This window comes from Hylobates moloch, unplaced genomic scaffold (genome assembly GCF_009828535.3).
Source record: "Hylobates moloch isolate HMO894 unplaced genomic scaffold, HMol_V3 SCAFFOLD_1, whole genome shotgun sequence".
Classification (NCBI taxonomy): Eukaryota; Metazoa; Chordata; class Mammalia; order Primates; family Hylobatidae; genus Hylobates; species Hylobates moloch.
In genome coordinates, this window is record NW_026652276.1 from 83,536,225 (window position 1) to 83,555,452 (window position 19,228).

The 19,228-nt window shown below is 41.8% G+C and overlaps 1 protein-coding gene across 6 annotated transcripts in view; it reads right to left on the minus strand.

Moving 5' to 3' along the window:
* TANC1 (tetratricopeptide repeat, ankyrin repeat and coiled-coil containing 1) overlaps positions 1 to 19,228 on the minus strand; it is a 264,732-nt gene that overhangs the window by 117,503 nt on the left and 128,001 nt on the right. For all 6 annotated transcript variants that reach the window (XM_032755640.2, XM_032755638.2, XM_032755636.2 and 3 more), the window contains exon 4: positions 17,069 to 17,266. In XM_032755640.2, coding sequence (XP_032611531.1) covers positions 17,069 to 17,266 — 198 coding nt within the window. The remainder of the gene's footprint in view (positions 1 to 17,068; positions 17,267 to 19,228) is intronic.

Below are 19,228 nucleotides of genomic sequence, written 5' to 3' on the forward strand. Positions count from 1 at the left end.
CAGAAACAGCATTACTTGGAATCCCAGGACCAACAAGGGCTGACATTCTATCTTTCAGAACCTTAGAATTCCTACCCAAAACACAGGAATAATGCCCACCTTGGAAATACTATGAAAATTAAATTGGGGAGAAAAACAAAGTCAGGAGGCACAAAAGAATATTTTGAATCTTGACCCAACAAGAACACCAAGCTGGAGCTCGGCAAGCTTCCCAATGGCATGCAAAAAATGCGTTAAGGGTATGCCAGGATATGGATTCTCTCAGCTCTCCGGACAGTTGGGCAGAGTCTGGGGCAGTGCCCGAGGGACAGTTCATTGACCCCATTTGCTGTACAGAAATTTCCTATATGTGTCATGAGATTAAAAGGACTGGGAAGCCCCTGCCTTGAGTATTTTGCTTCTGCACTTTCTTCCTTCCCTAATTCTCATGTACAAACAGGTCACCACAACCTAAAGATTCTTTTTCCTAAAACGTTTTCAAATCAACCTCCACCTCACTGCACATTCCTCTGCAGAGTTAAGCCACTATACTACATTCGACTCGTGGAGTCCCTGTCTCAACCCCAAGGGGGCCTGTGTGAAACAGTTACCGTCCTAGAACCCAAATCTATTTATCTCATCCCTCTTCTGCTTAACTGTCATAGGACATCACTGCCAAAATAAAACTCCAATGACACACACACGGACACACACACACACACACACACCCTTACCAGCTTCCGAAAGGAGTCTCGCTCTTCTCCGTGAGGTCACAACACTTTGTAGACACCTCATTGTCTTCACTGTTGTCATCTCTTGCCAAACTGGGAGGTCCCCAGAGCTTAGAGCCAAGTATTTATTTACCTTTATATCTACCACATCTCTAGTCCAGAGCCCAACACATGGCTGGTGCTCAATAAACTGGTATAAAACAAATGTTTATGGAAGCTCATGAAATCACTGTGTGAAAGACTGAATAACTCAGAGTGCCTCTGAGGCCATTTGCAAAAATAAAGATCACCACCAAAAGTCATCATATCCACCCATACAATGTCCTCTTACGATGAAAGGGATCCTGGAACAGTCTCTCACCAAAACAAGTCCAGGAGAACTGGGGGAGTAAGAGCTCTTGAGATAACCACAGAATAAAAGGAACTTTATTTTAAAGCCCAAAGGGCACACAAACTAATAATTTCCAGGTTGAAAGGAAGAAACAGGAAAAGTATACCATAAAAATAACAAAAGACTGTCAAAATGCAAATAAAAATGGGATTCTCTTAAGCAGTCTGATATACGTTTCTTGCTCATTTCAGGGGAAACATGTTGAACTCAACAGGTTTTTTATTTTTTCCTTTCTGGGTGTCACACACAACTCTACCAGCAACACTGTCAGTAAGTCAAGATTTCAGGCTACAGTTAAGATGTTCCCCCCCCACCTTAAAAGCACCTGCTTGCCTGTTAAAATACCACAAACTATAAGAAAAAATTAAGTGTACAGTAAAATCTAAAACCAAGTAAATATTAGTAAATATTACATCCTCAGAAACTAATGGGTAGCTCCTTGACCTGGCCACTGATATCATTTCTTCCCGACAATCTTATGGGACTCAGGTGGCCCCTGCAAGGCATCTCTTTACAGCCAGGCCACATCTGTCCTCCCATCAGGAGGACAGTTGGGTGCTTGGTTGACTCCCGACCTTCAGTCCCCATAATCTTTGGTATCAGCTCGTTGTCTTGTGAACTGCTTTTCACACTCCTGTATCACTTGATTCCTTGTGCTCTCACTGGTTGATCTTTATCACTTTTAATAAAAGCTACAATAGGACCAAGAATAAATAAGCATAAAGCATTTGGCTGGAAGCAACACACACTTCAGGAAATGAAAACCAATTAAGTATCTGGCAAGACCCTTCCCACAGAAGCTGTAGATGGGTCAGCTCATCCACAGAGCCATGCCCACAATTCAAAAACTCAGATCCTAATTATCAATAATTTGGTTTTCATGGTTTCAACAATATTTGCTAGCTCAAGTCCAAATGTCAGCAATTAGATTTTTTTGTTCAAAAAATTTTTAAGAGACTGGAGTCTCACTATGCTGCCCAGGCTTATCACAAACTCCTTGGCTCAAGTTGTACTCCAGCCTCTGCTTCCCCAGTAGTAGGGATTACGAGTGCACTGCTGTGCCTGGCAAGCAATTAGATTTCAAGAGTCCTCCACTGAAGTAGTGGTGCCTTCTCCATTCTCCAGGTGAGAGAAATAGACTAAAGGCAAAAGAGGATGATATAGGACAGAGGACAATAAAAGGCAGAAGGGGCGATTTACCCCAATCTCAGATGTCAGGACCAGTTTGATGGAACATGGCAGGGGCAGCATTCTTCCAACATATTCTAGGAGCCAGGCACTTCACATTCCTTCCAATCCTCTCAAAGACCCATATGGTAGATAGGTTATTCTCCTTTCTCAACGAGGAAACCAACTATTAGAGACATTAATTTAGTACTCTTCTAAGGAAACAGAGCTACTAAGAACAAGGACTTGGGACTGAACCCAGGTCTGTCTGTCCTGCTACAATACAATATCCTGGGTAGAATTTTTCTGTTTAGGAGGCAATAAAAGGGACAATATATGAAAATCATCTAATGCAGCTAAGATTTGCTTAAACTTCTCATGCCCATAATCCCAGCACTTTGGGAGGCCAAGGAGGGAAGACTGCTCAAGTCCAGGAGTTCCAGACCAGCCTGGGCAATGTGGTTGAAGGCAACAGGGTGAGGCAGAGAAAACCCTGTTTCTACAAAAAATACAAAAATTAGCCACACGTAGTGACACATGCTTGTAGTCCCAGCTACTTGGGAGGCTGAGGTGGGAGGATTGCTTAAGCCCAGGAGGAAGAGGTTGCAATGAGCTGAGATTCCCCAGCCTGGGTGACAAAGCAAGACCCTGTCTCAAAAAAATTAAAAAAAAAAAAAAAAAATGCCATAGGTTTAAAAAGAAAAAAATCTGCTTAAACTTCACAACCTTAAAAAAAAAAAAAATACTGGCTGGGTGTGGTGGCTCACACCTGTAATCCCAGCCCTTTGGAAGGCCAAGGCCAGGGGATAGCTTGAGGCTAGGAGTTTGAGAGCAGCCTGGCAACACAGCAGAACCCTATCTCTATAAAAAATGCAAGATAAAAAAATTACCTGGCCATGGTGGCATGTGCCTGTAGTCCTAGCTACTCAGGAGACCCAGGAGGGAGGATTGCTTACGCCCAGGAGTTCAAGGATGCAGTGAGCTGTGATTGTGCCATTGCACTCCAGCTGAGCGACAAAGCAAGAACCTCTTAGGAAAAGGAAAAAACAAAAAAACAAAAAAACAAAAAAAGGCTGGGTGCAGTGGCTCACGCCTGTAATCTCAGCACTTTGTGAGGCCGAGGCGTGCAGATCACCTGAGGTCAGGAGTTTGACACCAGCCTGGCCAACATGGTGAAACCCTGGTCTGTCCTAAAAATATAAAAAATTAGCTGCATGTGGTGAAATTTGCCTGTAGTCCCAGTTACTTGGGAGGGTAAAGCAGGAGAATCACTTGTACCTGGGAGGGGGAGGTTGCAGTGAGCCGAGCAAGATGAGATTCATGCCACAGCACTCCAGCCGGGCAGCAGAGTGAGACTCTGTCTCAAAAACAAAACAAGAACAAAAAATAAACAAAAAAACCCAAAAAACTTACTGAGAATATTTTGCATGCCTACATTCAAATTTTAATGTATATATGAGTGCATACACATTCATTCACCTCTCAGAGTGCACATATCTGCTGTAACAGAAACTGTATAACTGAAAAAAGTGAATTATTTTATAAAAGTAAAATACTTTCAAGAAAAGAAATCCCTATTGAATTTTCACTGAAGAGCCGTAGTCCACAATCTCTTTCTGACTGACACAACAGGAGATTCTAGTTTGTACGTCTCACTTCAAGACATACAATTTCTGTATCAAATGTTAACACTAGACTCTATGATGCGTACAATGGGCATATATTTTTCTGTGATTACCAAAGACCTTCAATATCCAAGTGTTACATCCAAAGTCCTGGTGAAACATCAAACAAACTTCAAACAGCCCAAGATAGAAGCCTCCATAATACTCGCTGTGTTCTCAGAGGACGCCTCCATCTGGCATTATGGTGCAGTTGTGACCAGGGCACAATGACCTCACTTGCATTCCACTGTGTGCACTCTAAAAGGAGGAGGCAGCACCGCCAACTGTGGCGCAGACTCATCTGCTGGTCCCTCAGCCAGTCTCGGTCCCACATGCCCCTCCCATATGGGATTCTGGTGTACCAGGTATGTGTTTCTGGTACGGTGTAATCCTGAGTACAAGCTATCTACTTCATCTGGTGCTCGTCCAAATAAACAACAATCTGTTTAAATGGCAGAAGAACAACGGCTGTGCCATCAAAAGACAGCATGTCTGCAGATGGCATTTAAGCCATTTGAAGGATGTTCAAGGGTAACCTGACACAAAGGCTTCTGCCTCAAGTACTGACTTTATCACTTACCTGTGTAAGGAGCACCCGTGTTTCTCTGCTGTGTTGCACAGCTTTGAACAGTATGTAGCTATGTGCTCAGCTTCCATCAGAGTTTTGTTCTCATTGCTTGGAGAGCAAACCTGGACCACCTTGCAGCATTTATACTCTCCATCAGCTTCATGAATCACAGGCTCTCATTTCCATCGTGTGCACATGGCAGCTTCACAAATTACCCAGGCAGGGCACCATCAGGCATCCTGCCTTTTTGCTTTACCTATATTTCTCTTTTCTGCCAAGAGCCATTGCTTTCTTAGACCTTTATACTCACATCACCAGTTCTAAGAGCTGGCTTCCTGTATAGGGCAATTCTACGTACATAACATTTTAATCACTTTACACAAATCACGTGCAAACCAGGAGAAGATGAATAACCCAAGAAGCTGGCAGCAGGGCTAGAAGTGGAACCTACTGCGTTCCACTTTCAGGTCCTATTCCCAGGGAACAAAGCCCTGAAGGAGGGCTGTGCTGCATGTCAAGCAGACACATGCTTGCCAGAAAACACAGACCTGAGGGTGAAATCCCACTGGAGGGCATTTGGCTGAGGATAAACAATCAAGGGGACAGATACTATGGGAATCCATTCATGGCAACCAAGTCACATGAGGGAAGCTGAAGATGGGCCCAGGGTAGATGGTGACGTGGAAATTGCAACCACCACGACCCTACACTTTACAGTCTACATCTTTTTAAAATTTCACTTGTCTTATGTCTTAGTTCAGACTGCTACTTTAAACATACCAAAGAAGGCTGGGTGCCATGGCTCACACCTGTAATCCCAGCACTTTGGGAGGCCAAGGCGGAAGGATTGCTTTAGCCCAGGAATTCAAGACCAGCCTGCACAACATGGTGAGACTCCATCTTTTTAAAAAAATTTAAAGAAACAAAACCAAACATAGACTGGGTGGCTTAAACAACAATTTATTTCTCAGTTTGGAGGCTGGGAAGTCCCAGATCAAGGAACCAGCAGAACCAGTGTCTGATGACAGTGCCTACTCACTGTACAGCAGTACCTCATCTGCAGAGGATATATACCAAGGCCTCCAGTGGAAACTGAGGATAGTACTGAACCCTGTATACACACTATGCTTTTTCCTATACATACATCCTTCGCTTGCACTAAATGGCGTGGTGTCACTCATTTCAGGGGATCTCTCTTGCAGAATTTTCTACTAGTCTCAACGCTTTCTCTTGGCAACATGTTGCCATCAAATGGAACACATTTTCTGTTCTTGTCTTCAACCCATAAATGGAATGCCTTTTTCATCTTAACTAAGCATTTATCACACACAGTGGTGGTAACTTATGCAGTTTGAGGTATGACAGCAAAACTACCATGAATTTCTTTTTCCTTTGTCATAATTTCATGGAAGATTCATTCTTACTATAGATCTTAGCAACCTCAGCATACAATGTTTTTTCTTTATTAAGTCAAGAACTTTTGCCTTTCCACTTAAAGGAAGCACTTTACAGCTTCTCCTTGGCATTTCCAAATTGCCAGCATCACTACTCTCGTGCTTTGGGGCCACAATTAAGTAAAATAAGTTTGACTTGAACACATGTGGTGTGATACTGTGACAGTCAGCCTGACAACTGAGAGGGCTACTGAGTGATTAACAGGAGGGTAGCATGTGCAGCACATGGACACTGGGCCAAGGGAAGATTCCTGTCCTGGGCTGGAAAGAGCTGGATTTCCGCATGCTACTCAGAACGGCATGCAATTTATGATTTACCAATTATTTCAAGAATTTCTCATGTAATGTTTTTGAACCACAGTTGACTGCAGGAAACTGAAACCGCAGATAAGGAAGAACTACCGTATCCTCACATGGCTAACAGAAAGAGCTCTAGTATCTTCCTCTTCTTATATAAGGGCATTAATCCCATCATGGAGGCTCCACCCTCCTGATTTCAAAACTTAATCACCTCCCAAAGGCCCCATCTCTTCATAGCATCCTAATCAGAGGTTACAGTTTCAACATCAATTTTGGGGGGACATAAACATGCAGTCCATAACATCTTAGAAGCCCCATTATTACCCCACGTTTCAGAGGAAGAAACACCTATGGCCTGCTCAAGCCTACAGAGCCGGGACATGAATCCAGCTGCGTCCACCTGCCCACGACTGGGGCAGACAGACACACTCATGACTGGGGCAGACAGAGACAGCCTGCATCTGTCAGGACCCTTCACATCGCATTAGTTCCAGATTTAGGGTGGTGAACTTACTCTCCTAGCCTCTTCAAAAGGTCAGCTCATTAGCTGTACTCAGGACCTGTGACCAATAAAGAGGACTTTGTTGGTGGTGGAAGTAACAAGAAAATCACATCTCCTTTGAAGAGTGTTTCCTAAATTATACTTCTCAGAGCCCTTGTCCAGAAAAGGGGCTCCCTGCATGGCATAGTTAACTATCTCGATAGGCCCCACCCCAGGCAAGGCTTTCTGGTTTCAGTGCTCCAGACCCTAATAATGAAGTTTTTCCCAAAGGCACCAGTTTCCCTTTTGTAAGGCACTCTGGTTCCCACTGGGCTCTCCCTTCTAGAGATCACCACTCTGTGTTCACCTTAGTTTCCCACCTCCAGGCTTGGCACAACCCTGGCTGCCCCTCTGCCTGGAGGCAGCCAGCCACCCCTGCCAACAGACGCGGATGCACGCGCAGTCCTGTCACAGCAAATCTGACGAGTCGAGCTGGAATATCAGGTTTTCTTTCCTGTTTATTTCTGCTTCACACTAGTGCTCATTAGCACTAGATATAATCGCCTGCATGGGCTCCTGTGACTTCTGTGTTTCTCTGTAAATCAGAAATGATGAAAAAGATCCCCACCACCAAGGCCCCTGCCCTCATCTATTTTCTCTGAGGTGAAAACATTCATTTCTGAGCATGGCACTGGGTTTGTTCCAGCCGCCATCTGACACCACCACAGGGTGCAGCTGACACTGCTGTAAAGTGTGACTGGATAAAACCTCCAGTCATCATTAACTGCAGGCGGCGGGAAATGGGCAGCAAAAATGCCAAAGTGTGAAAATGGGAGAGAGACAGGAGTGGAGGAAAGCAAGGCTGAGCGGCTACTGACAAACCCAGTTGAAGACACACTCTCTTTTGCTCAGCACCTGGACAGAAAAGCCCTAAGAGGGAGGCTGGACCTAAAGCGTCACTTTTCTCTGGATATGGGGAAAGGTACATTCCCAGCTCTCTAAATGTAAAGGACAGTTACATTTAAAATTACCTATGCGTCCATTAGTATTTTCAACCAATCACATGGAACTGAGGAGCATGGAATACTAAAATCCTATTGGTTTTAACAGTTACTTACCTATGCCCCATCACCAGGATAAAGGAAGTGATTGGATTCTGAAGATATGATTGGATCCTGTTTTCAGGGCTCCCAAGGGGGAATGACAAGATGTCAACAAAGACAAGACAGCAGTCCTTACAGAGAATGTCACAGAATGTCAGGACAGAGACGCGAAATAAAGGGTTACGCAGAGCAAAAAGGAGACACAGTGCTACAGATGCTTGGAGCAAAAGGATTTACTTCTCACCTAAAGAAAAGGCGAGGCACAGAGAAAGGCTGGACCAAGCAAGAGATCCAAGCCATACCCACGGTCAACTCCTAAGGAGAAGGTGTTGACCTAGGCATAGGAATTTCCAGAGGATGAGCAATGGAGGAAGAGGAACAATAGGACTGGGTGAAGGCACAACAATGATTTGGTCAAGAGAAGACAATTCAGTGGGGAAAGAACAGTCTTTTCAGTAAATGGTGCCAGGACAACTGGTATCCACGTGAAAGAGAATGAAGTTGGTCCCTACTTCACATCACACAAGAAAATGAACTCAAAATGGATCACAGGCCTAAATGTAAGAGTCGAAACTATCAGAGGAAAACATGGATGTGTATCTTTATGACCTTGGATTAGGCAATGGTTACTAGGACACGACATCAAAAAGACAGACTAATAATAAATAAATTTAAAACCTTATAAAAATTTAGAACTGCTGTATTTGAAACACTATAATCGGCTGGGTATGGTGGCTCACGCCTATAATCCCAGCACTTTGGGAAGTTGAGGCAGGTGGATCACCTGATGTCAGGAGTTCAAGACCAGCCTGACAAACACGGTGAAATGCCCTCTCTACTAAAAATACAAAATTAGCTGGGCATGGTGGCACATGCTGTTAGTCCCAGCTACTCAGGAGGCTGAGACAGGAGAATCGCTTGAACCCAGGAGGTAGAGGCTGCAATGAGCCGAGATTGCACCACTGCACACCAGCCTGGGCGAGACAGAGCAAGACTCCGTCTCAAAAACAAACAAACAAACAAAAACCACCAATAAAATCAAAGTAAAAAAGACAATCCTCAGAATGGAAGAAAATACTTGTAAATCATTTATCTCATAAGGAACCTGTATTGAGAATATAAAAACAATTTTCACAACTTAATAAACCTACAATGAGATATCAGTTCACATTCTCTAGAATGGCTATAATAAAAAGGACAATACAAGCATTGGCAAGGATATGAAGCAATTGGAAACCTCATACTCAGCTGATACTGACATAAAATAGTACAGCCACTTAAAAAATAATTTGGTGGCACCTTAAGAAGGTTTTACGGAACTACCATATGATTCAGCAATTTCACTAGGTATATACCCGAGGGAAAAACATATGTCCATATAAAAATGCAGACACAAAAGCTGATTGCAACTTTATTGATAATAAATAGCCAATGTGGAAACAACGAAATACCCACCGATGGAAGACTGGATAAACAAAACGAGTGGCATGTATGAGTACTTCATTCTGTTTTATTACCAAACAATATTTTACTGAATGCAGTACTGATACATGCCACAACATGGATGAACCTAGACAACACGATGCTCCATAAAAGAAGCCAGTCACAAAATACCACATATTATGATTCAATTTTTATGGAATGACCAGAATAAGCAAATCCAGAGACATAAAGTAGACTCGTGGTTACTAGGGGCTAGGAAGTAGGGAGTGAAGAGTAAGGGCAGGGAGGAATGTGAAATGACTAGTAATGGGTATGGGGTTTTTGCTTTGGTTTCTTTGAGGAGGAGATAACAATGTTCTAAAACTAAGATTGTGGGGATGGTTGCACAACCCTGTGAAAATGCTACAAAAAGAACATTGAACTATAAACTTTAAATGGGTGAATTATGTGGTATGTAAATTATATCTCAAAAAAGCTGTTTTTTAAAAAATGCAATGGAATAAATCACATGGAAAAATATATAAATTTGACTGGAGAAAATGAAAAACTTCTGTGAGTCATACAACACTGAAACCTAATTAGATGGAAAATGAACCAGAAACAGTTTTTTTAAAACATACATGACTGATAGCCTTAAAACAATGAAGCTGTGCTAAATCAATAAGAAACACATATTATCCCTGTAGAAGAAAGGACAACTATCACAAAGAATTTCCAAAAGAAAAAGTTACCAATGACCATTAAGAATATAATAATTCTTCTACAATGTTAAACAAGTAAGTTTTGGCCCAGTAATCTCACTTTTATAGTCTGATAAAAATATCAGAGATGCCTTTAAATCTTAATATACAAGAATGTCATTTTTTAGTAGAAAACGGGGAACCTCTTACCTGTCCAATGCTGGAGGAATGGGCAAACGCATTACTGTTGTTTACGTACTGTAGAAACAAAGCAGGAGCGACCAACAAAAGTGGTTGTCTTTTGGGGGGTATAGAGGGACTCAATATTATCATTATTTTGTACTTCTTTATAATGTATTTTCCTCCTCAAATAGTTCGAAAATTTTAAGGATATATACACATATATTTGTCCTCATGGAAAAGCAATTATATGAGATAACCACATATTCTTTATCAGTAATTCTCAAACTTTGTTACATATTAGGATCACCACGGAAGCCTTTTTAAAAATCCCAATGTCCAGACCACACTTCGTATGCATTTAATCTGAGTCTCTGAAGGTAGGAGCTGGGCATCCTCAGTACCCTTTAAAATTCCTGGGCTTATTCCAGAGTGTAGCCAAATTGTATACAGGTGAACCAGGACTCATTGGCAGGGGAATAAATGGACTTGAAGTAGAGCAAATGCACGCACACTGGTTCTATGTATGAACACGTGTTCAAGTACAACAGAAAATCTGTGCGTCACGTTCACAGCTGGGCACGCAGTAAGGAGGCCATCATATAACAAGTTTCCAGGAGGAAACAAAGAATGCTCTCCTATTCACCTCAGCAGGAGGAACTGTCCTTGCTGAAGTTTAGATGTCAACCGTGGTCCCAACCACTCAGCAGTGGAAGCAAGGATTAGAACCAGCTGGCTCTACAAGGAGAAATGGGGCTGTGCACGTCCTGTGTTATTCTTCACCTTCCAAGAAGCATCCTCATGGATCCATGTGAGGCTTTAAGCCCATGCCCTCCTCCTGCCCACACCCCCACACTGTCTATGAAATCAGAACACACTCACATTCTTTACAGCTCACATGCCAACAATGTACAGGCAGAACATTGGCACAGGCTGGCTCACATAAGAGAAGACGCTGGGGACAGCGTGGAGGATCAGGGTCTACCAATAACTTGTATGAATTTTGGACAAGTTCCCTCATGACCAAGGGGTCTTTGCTTGCACATCTGCAAAGAGGCCTGGCCAGGATGTGCTCTGGAGGCCTCTCTAACTCCAACATGCCTGTGAACCTCCATGATCTCTAGGGTCCTCACCAGGCGGCTGAAACTGGAAGCTAGCTGAATGTTTTTCTGACCATGAACTTGATCTGACTCAGCTGTCATAATTCCCGACATAATCTCGTGGAAAGAAATAAAATGAAAATTGTCTGAGAAGTGCAGACAGAAGGGAAGTTCTAAAGAAGGCAGCTACAGAATGACATCTCCCAGCCTCTTAAAATTGTCAGTAGTCCACAGTTAGGCCGCAAAAAGCACCATCCATTTAAGCTGTTCCCAGAAGATGTGAACTTCAAAAAGCAGCCACTCAAACAATGCTGGGGGGAATATGAAATCAATACAGCCTTTCTGGAAAGGAAGTGGGCACTATGTATCAAGACTCTTTATAAATGCAGGCCATTTAGTTCAGTAATTCCACTGCTGGGAACCTGCTACCCCAAGGAGATATCAGAGATGTTTGTAAATATCACTGGACAAAAGTATTCCTGTTGGGAGTTCTAAAGACGGGTTGTACAACAACGTGAGTGTAATTACCACTGAACTGTACACTTAAATGGTTAAGATGGTCAATTTTGTTATATGTATTTCACCATAATTAAAAATATTCACACCAGGAATAGCGAAAACAAATTATAACATACTAAAAACTTTTTTTAAAAAGTAAGTATCTGGCCAGGCGGGGTGGCTCATGCCTGTAACCCCAGCACTCTGGGAGGCCGAGGTGGGTGGATCATGGGGTCAGGAGATCGAGACCATCCTGGCTAACACGGTGAAACCCCCGTCTCTACTAAAAACACAAAAAATTAGCCTGGTGTGGTGGTGGGCACCTGTAGTCCCAGCTACTCAGAAGGCTGAGGCAGGAGAATAGCGTGAACCTGGGAGGTGGAGCTTGCAGTGAGCCCAGATCACGCAACTGCGCTCCAGCCTGGGCAATAGAGCACAACTCCATCTCAAAAAAAAAAAAAAAAAAAGTAAATATCCAACAATCAGAAATGTTTAAAAATCAAATATAAGATACTGAAACAATGGACAACAAATATCAAGCTCTTCAAGTAAACTGGAAATTGCTCATGATAAAATATTAAGCAAGAGCTGGGTGCAGTGGCTCATGCCTGTAATCCCAGCACTTTGGGAGGCCAAGTTGGGAGAATCACTTGAGGCCAGGAGTTCAAGACCAAACTAGGCAACGTGGCAAAAACCTCATCTCTAGGAAAAAAACAGAAAAAAGAAAAGAATTAAATTAGCTGGGCATGGTGGTACATGCCTGTGGTCCCAGCTACTCGAGGCTGAGGTGGAAGGATCACTTGAGCCCAGGAGGTTGAGGCTACAGTGAGCCTTGATAGCACCACTGCACTCCAGCCTGGGTGACAGAGCAAGACCTTGTCTCAAAACAAATTAAAAAAAACTTAAGTGACACAAGCAGCACACAAGAGGGTTACATAATGTGGTCTCAGGTTTAGGTGGAGCAGATTTTTTTCAAAAGACTAGAAGAAAAAATGTTCACAGTAGTTCTTTCCCGATGGGATTTCCAGATTTTCTACAAGAAATACTTGCGGGTTTGGGGAGGGAGTGCCTTCGCAGACATTAACTCATGGTCCAAGAATCAAAGAGACAATATGGCTTCTACTCCACAGCCTGTCAATTTAGCGGTTTTTCCCTTAACAAAACAGGCAGAGAAGTTTTCAAAACTGCTACATCAGCTGTGTCCACTGTGAGACAGAACTGGAACCGGCAGAAGCAGAAGTGGCCGGCACTCTCCAGTGTCTCCATACAAGGAGTTGGGCAATATCACCCACTTGTCACCATCTGCTGTCTTACTCCATCACAGCATTTCAAAGGGTTGCTTCTCATTCGTGCACGATGTTTTGATTGTTTGATAATGGGCCCAGAGTGATCTGGGAAAATAAATGCAGATACTTTATAAAGTATCTAATGATATTACTAATAAATCACAGGAAATGAGCTTTTATTTTCTCTGGAAAACAACAGCACACATTACAAATATTGATGAATTCTTAATCCAAAAAGACTTGCAACTGCCACAGAACTACTTTAATGGATGCTGGTCCTTGTTTTCATTAACAGAAAATACATTTACCATTAAAAACAAAAGTTTTGAAACAATACTCAGAAAACAATCTTCTAACAATGAAAAAAAAACAAATAAATGGAGGAAGGTGGCAGAAGATTAAATAAAAATAACCTCAATATGAGTGGAAAGTAAGAAACTCCATCATATGACATGCAGGGTCACATTATTGCAAGGTTAATTAAATTATCTCTGGCCCACAGTTCCCAAGATCCAGGAAGTAATTATCAATTGTATTAACATACATATTTTTATTAATACAGGCTGTGTTGTTCAGAGTGTCTTCTTACAGAGGTTTGTAGTATTTGATCCTTGCAAGACTAATTGTTCCAGTCCCTAACAGTTTCTGGATTAGCATCAATTAGTGAAGAGTTTCCATACAAAGAAGTGAAACAAGTTTGGTTTTTTTGTTTCTGTTTTTTAACCTTGAACAAGAGAGGAATTGGCAGGCGTGGGGGGTGTCTTACAAATCAGAACAGAAGTCATCAAGGTAATTTCAGAGCAGGTGTCTGAATGATGGCACGACCCTGTGACTCACTGTGGGGCCGGGGTAGAAGGAGAGGAGGGGAGTGGCTCCATACCTCTGGGTGCTTCAGACACACTGTATTGACTCTATCATTAGCAGCAACAGTGCTAGCTTTTAAAATAGATGAGTCTTATTAAATCCAGTGCACATTCACAACCATATGTCAGTTTTTTCTTTTTTGTTGTTTTTTGTTTTATTAAAACCAGGCAGGTAGAACATTAGAGCTCTGGATACTTTTACCAACAATATGGTTTAAGCAGAAATCTGTGTTAGACATTGAAAAAAAATACTGTTCATCATTTGATGTATTGAGTCACTGCCGTTTTTAAACAGCATCTCTGCCCTAAACTTTTCCAATTAAAATTACCAAGATAATGAAGCCAAATTACCACTGTGAGACATTAATTTGCTGTACAAATTTGGGCAGTGAACAAGCACTGCTCCGTTAGAGATGCATCTGCTTAGTTTATTTATCGTTTAGACCAAAAACATCTAATAGAGAGAACATCCCAAATCCATTAGAAGCTTGTATGTTTCAGAACTACTAACCTTCTATTCTAAGGCCTTGCAAAGAATTTAGCAAAAATAAATTTCATTCCTATGGAGAAAAACTTAAGGATATTTTCTTGAAAAAAGACAAAAACTAATGTGGTCCACACACATATAAGGAGACATGGCCTCATCAGGGATTCTTCTGCCACCATGCCTGTAACCTCCATGAAACCTTTCTGGGTAGCCACACTCTCCAGGCTTGCCATGCCATTCAATCCTACCTAAAGTCCCACTAAAACACTGAATTTGTGAATAAAATTATACCGGAAACGCAGTCTTCCTTGAAGTCTCTCAGGTTTTCCCCAGTCCTAAGGCACAAGCAACATTAATTCATTTGCAGTAGCACAGACTATAGGTAGGCAAATTGTCCAAAAGGTCAAATCTCTGCACTTGGCATTACCTTCAACAGAGATCCCTTAAAAATATCGATAGTTTCTGAATTATCTCTATTATCTATTTTATAGAGATGAGGTATAAGACATCTTGTTTGTCCTCAAGCATCAGACAGAGGAAGCACATAATGTTTTTAAGAAGAAAAAACTACTCAGTGATACTTTTTAAAGCATAGTAGGGCAGACTTTATTCAGGACCATCTTAACACATATAGGGACCACTGCAGTGGGATTTTGCAGTTAGGGAAAGATTGAGCTCAACTCCAGATACAGCATGAGGAAGTGGGAATTTATAGCCAAGGAACAGGGTAGGGATCGGTGCATGAAAAATTACTAAGAGGCAACATCAGGGGTAGGAAGGCAATTCTTGTTAAAGACAGGTCAGGGTGACCAGATGTCACCTGGAAGATGGTGGAGGATGAGGAATCTAATCAGATTTGGGTGGGGATGGGGAGGCGTTCTTGCTAAACTTAGTAGCATGCTTCTTAGCTAAACCTGGATTTTACAGGAAAATGTGCGTGCACACACACACACAGACCTAGGAGAAAGTTCAGGACCATGACTAAAGTGTAGCCAAGCAAAGTTGTTTTTTTTTTTTTTTTTTTTTTTTTTTGGTCAATATACACACTAATTCAGGGGAAAAGGACAAATGACATACCTGATAATAAAAAAAAAGTAAAACACTGTGCATACTTTTCGGGGAGAGTAATTCCAATCAGGATAACCCAGTATGACAGGCAGTGTGGGAACTATGATTTGAAGGAAGAGAAGAAATGTGACAAAGAGATACAGCAGTGAGGGAGGGCAAAGAAGGAAGGACGGACATTCCAGGAATTTCCCCAAATACTGATAAACAGGTCAAATTCCTTGGCACAGGAAATTACTTCATACCAAAAAGGTTCCTGAGTTCCAGCTAATTAATGGATTGTAAACAATGTTGTCCTAAACCAGAAAATTCTGCAACAATAAAAGATTTTGGACACTCACCAATTCATAGCACCATTTCTAACATTCAGAGCCTTTAAGGATGCCCTCTTAATTTTACCCGCACATAAACCTCAAAGATCTACTAAATGAGTCGGCGTATATCATCTCAAGTAATACAAATATTACCAGGAAATCAGAGAAACAGATACCATTTCACAGCCCTAGGCACATTTTTGATAGATTCTGAATATGTTTACATGTAATTGAGAAGAATCCTTACACTGGCATATGATCAACTGGGCCCCAAATTATCCTGCCTTTTGTAAACACTCCACAAATCTTAAAAAAAAAAATCCAAGAACTTTTAAAACTCAAGGTATCAGCATTTTAGAAAGGCTTTCCTCACATGTGAACCATAACCTCTCAAAGTTCTGTTTTGTTTTTTTTAGGTAATGTTAAGTGTAAAACATTGATAGAGGGAAGCCAAAATATTTCCAAAGTATAATAGGAATAGTCCAAAATCCGTTTCCCCCACCCCTTTACAAGTCTGAGTTTTCACAAACTTTACAGCTGTTCAAATGCTAGATGAGGTAATCAAATGAAATACATCAGTATATACCAGGTAGTAATAAATAGACTATTGTCAGATGACATTTGCCTACATCCATAACCTTTAAACACACCACGTATGAGTTTGGATTACAGTCATGTGTCACTTAATGATGAGGATACATTCTGAGACAGGTGTCATTAGGTGATTTTGTCATTGTGCGAACATCCTCAAGTGTACTTCACAAATCAAGGTGGCATAGCCTACTACACACCTAGGCTATATGGCATAGCCTATTGCTCCTAGGCTACAAACCTGTACAGCATGTTACTATACTGAATGCTGTAGGCAACTATTAACGCAGTGGCAAGTATCTGCGTATCTAAACATAGAAAAGGTACAGTAAAAACACAGTATTATAACCTCATGGGACCACCGTCATACATGCAGTTTGTCATTGATCAAAAGAAACATCATTAGTCGGTGCCGTAACTGTATAGTGTTCCTTAATTCATCAGCAAGAAAACAACAAAATTGCTGGTTAACATCAGTACTGATAACAAAATCTTAAATCTTTATAAAAATCTAGCCTGGTAGTCCAAACAGGATGAATCTATTAAAACCATACTTTTTCCTTAAATAAAAAAAAAAAAAAAAAAAAGATTTACTTCTTCTAGAAGATACTGCGACAAAGAAAAAACATTCTCCCAGAAGATTTCTCATGGGCACTAGTTTTGCTTATTTTCAATACATGCCCTACATATATAACCAAGGCAGCTCCTTCATTGCCTGTTTACCTGGGGATTTTTTGTTTGCTCTTGATTGCACCAAGTGAGACTGTCGAGGCAGCAAAGGTGAGGAAGGCAGAGACATCGAGACACCTTTGGCCAAGCTCACCCTATAGGTGTCCTCTGCTGCGGGAAGACTGCTCACAGGAGAGTCAGCACCGGGGTCAAGGGGCAGGACTGGAGAAGTCTCTGGACCAAAGTCACCTCCTAGAGTAGAAAGAGATTACTTAGGTTAAACCATCCATTCATTACAAGTTGATGCAAATTTAATTCCTATAAACTATATTCTCAGAATATAATTCCCATATATCAGATGTGTGTATTGAATTTTTTTAAATGACTTTTCCTCCACTACTCTTGAAACTTTTTACCCTGTGAGGGAAAACTCAAGCATCAGTGAACTCTGCTCCATGTGCGTTTCTGCACTACCCTAACTGATCTGCTTTCAATCCCTAACAAAGGATCCAGGAAGCCACTGATCTGGGATTAGATCAAGGTCAAGTATGAATGATCCACAAGAAGCTTTGATCTCAGAAAAGGAAAAGGAGAGGGCTTACTAGCCTTACATGAGTATCAGTAAAACAGATTCAGATACCAACCCTCCCAGAACTCCCAGGCCTCCACTGCTCCTCTCTAATAAGAAAAGTCTAAGTGAGAGTCTAGTCTACATCCACATTCCTCCCCAGCACCATCCCTTGGCTCTCATCCCATCTACTCAACACTCCCCATGACACAGGGCACCCTCCTAAAACTCAAACAGCCCCAAACCAGTCATGGGACTGGAAACATTGCTCACTTATTAGGCAGCTTCCGCTTGACACTCTGCCCCTAAACAAGCTTGGGGACAAACAAGCTTACTATTAGGAAGTTAAACATTGTTAAATATGGTGAACCCCAAGTTTCTCTTCAAAAAAATCAGTATGTCAGTATGTTCAGCTCTTATTCTTTGATTCTCCATTTTAAAGTTTAACTTCCTGGTTCTCTTTGGCTTCTCGCTTCTAGTTTCAGTAAACAACTTTCCCGCCAATCCTAATTAGTAGTTCACGTCTGTTCCCTGGTTACCTGCTCCGTCCTGACTCATCCCGGTCACCTGCTCTGACCTAAGTCACTTTAGTTACCTGTTCCTAACTGTCCTTCCCACCAAACTACTTACGCTGCCATTCTGGCTCATACCCCTGCCCTCTTTAAAATAGTCAATCAGAATTAGCTTAGACTGTGTGGTCCAACCCTAGCCAATAGGGGAACAACACAGCAGCAGGGGCTACCTGCATCAGGAATAAGAACTCCTGCCCCTCCCCTGTCCAAGTGTGCTCTCGCCATTGTTCCATCTGTGATGAGCACCCTTTCTGCAGAAATTAAAAACTGCCTTGCTGAGATAATTAAATTTATGTTTGAGTGCTATTTCTTTGTGGCACCAGGGAACAATCATTTCTAACAACATTCTAGGGTAGGCAGAACCTTAAGAAGCAGAAAGGATGTAATCACAATGTTAAAAAAAATATACAAGAAAGAGTATCTTGGCTGGAACTAGTCTCCCAAAAAAAAAAAAAAAAAAAAATACAGCCAGTCCTCATGTATTCAGATAACACATTTTCCTCCGATTGCCTCTCCCCACCAATCACCTTCCCCACTCCTTAGTATGTACTAAGATGGAACTGAGGATGTGCAGGGAAAGAATGTAAATCATTACCTGCTTCTTAAAAAGCATCTTCAAACTGTAAGTCACAGACAGCAGAATTTGAAAGACGTATAAACTTTCCCACAAGCACACCAGTCTCTGTGACAAAAGCTGTCCAACCAGTCCTTGCCACGTCTTCCTGGCTCCAAAAACAAACCAAAAAAACCACACGCGCACACACACACACACACACACACACACACACACACACACACAATCAAAGACTAGATTTTAAAAAAAAGAAACAATGAAAGCTGCCTAGCTAGGCAGGAACTAAATTTTGCGGATTTTTGTGTACAAGGCTCAAAGGGGATACGAGCCAGACCATCAAGTTTCAAGTGGTATCACTGTGCTTGTTTTTTGTGTTAGGAGTCAAGAGGAAGTAGAGTCACTCCCTCCACATAGGACATATGCCTTATATGAGACATACAGGACAGGCACATGCCTTTTTTTTTTTGAGACAGAGTCTCGCTCTGTCACCCAGGCTGGAG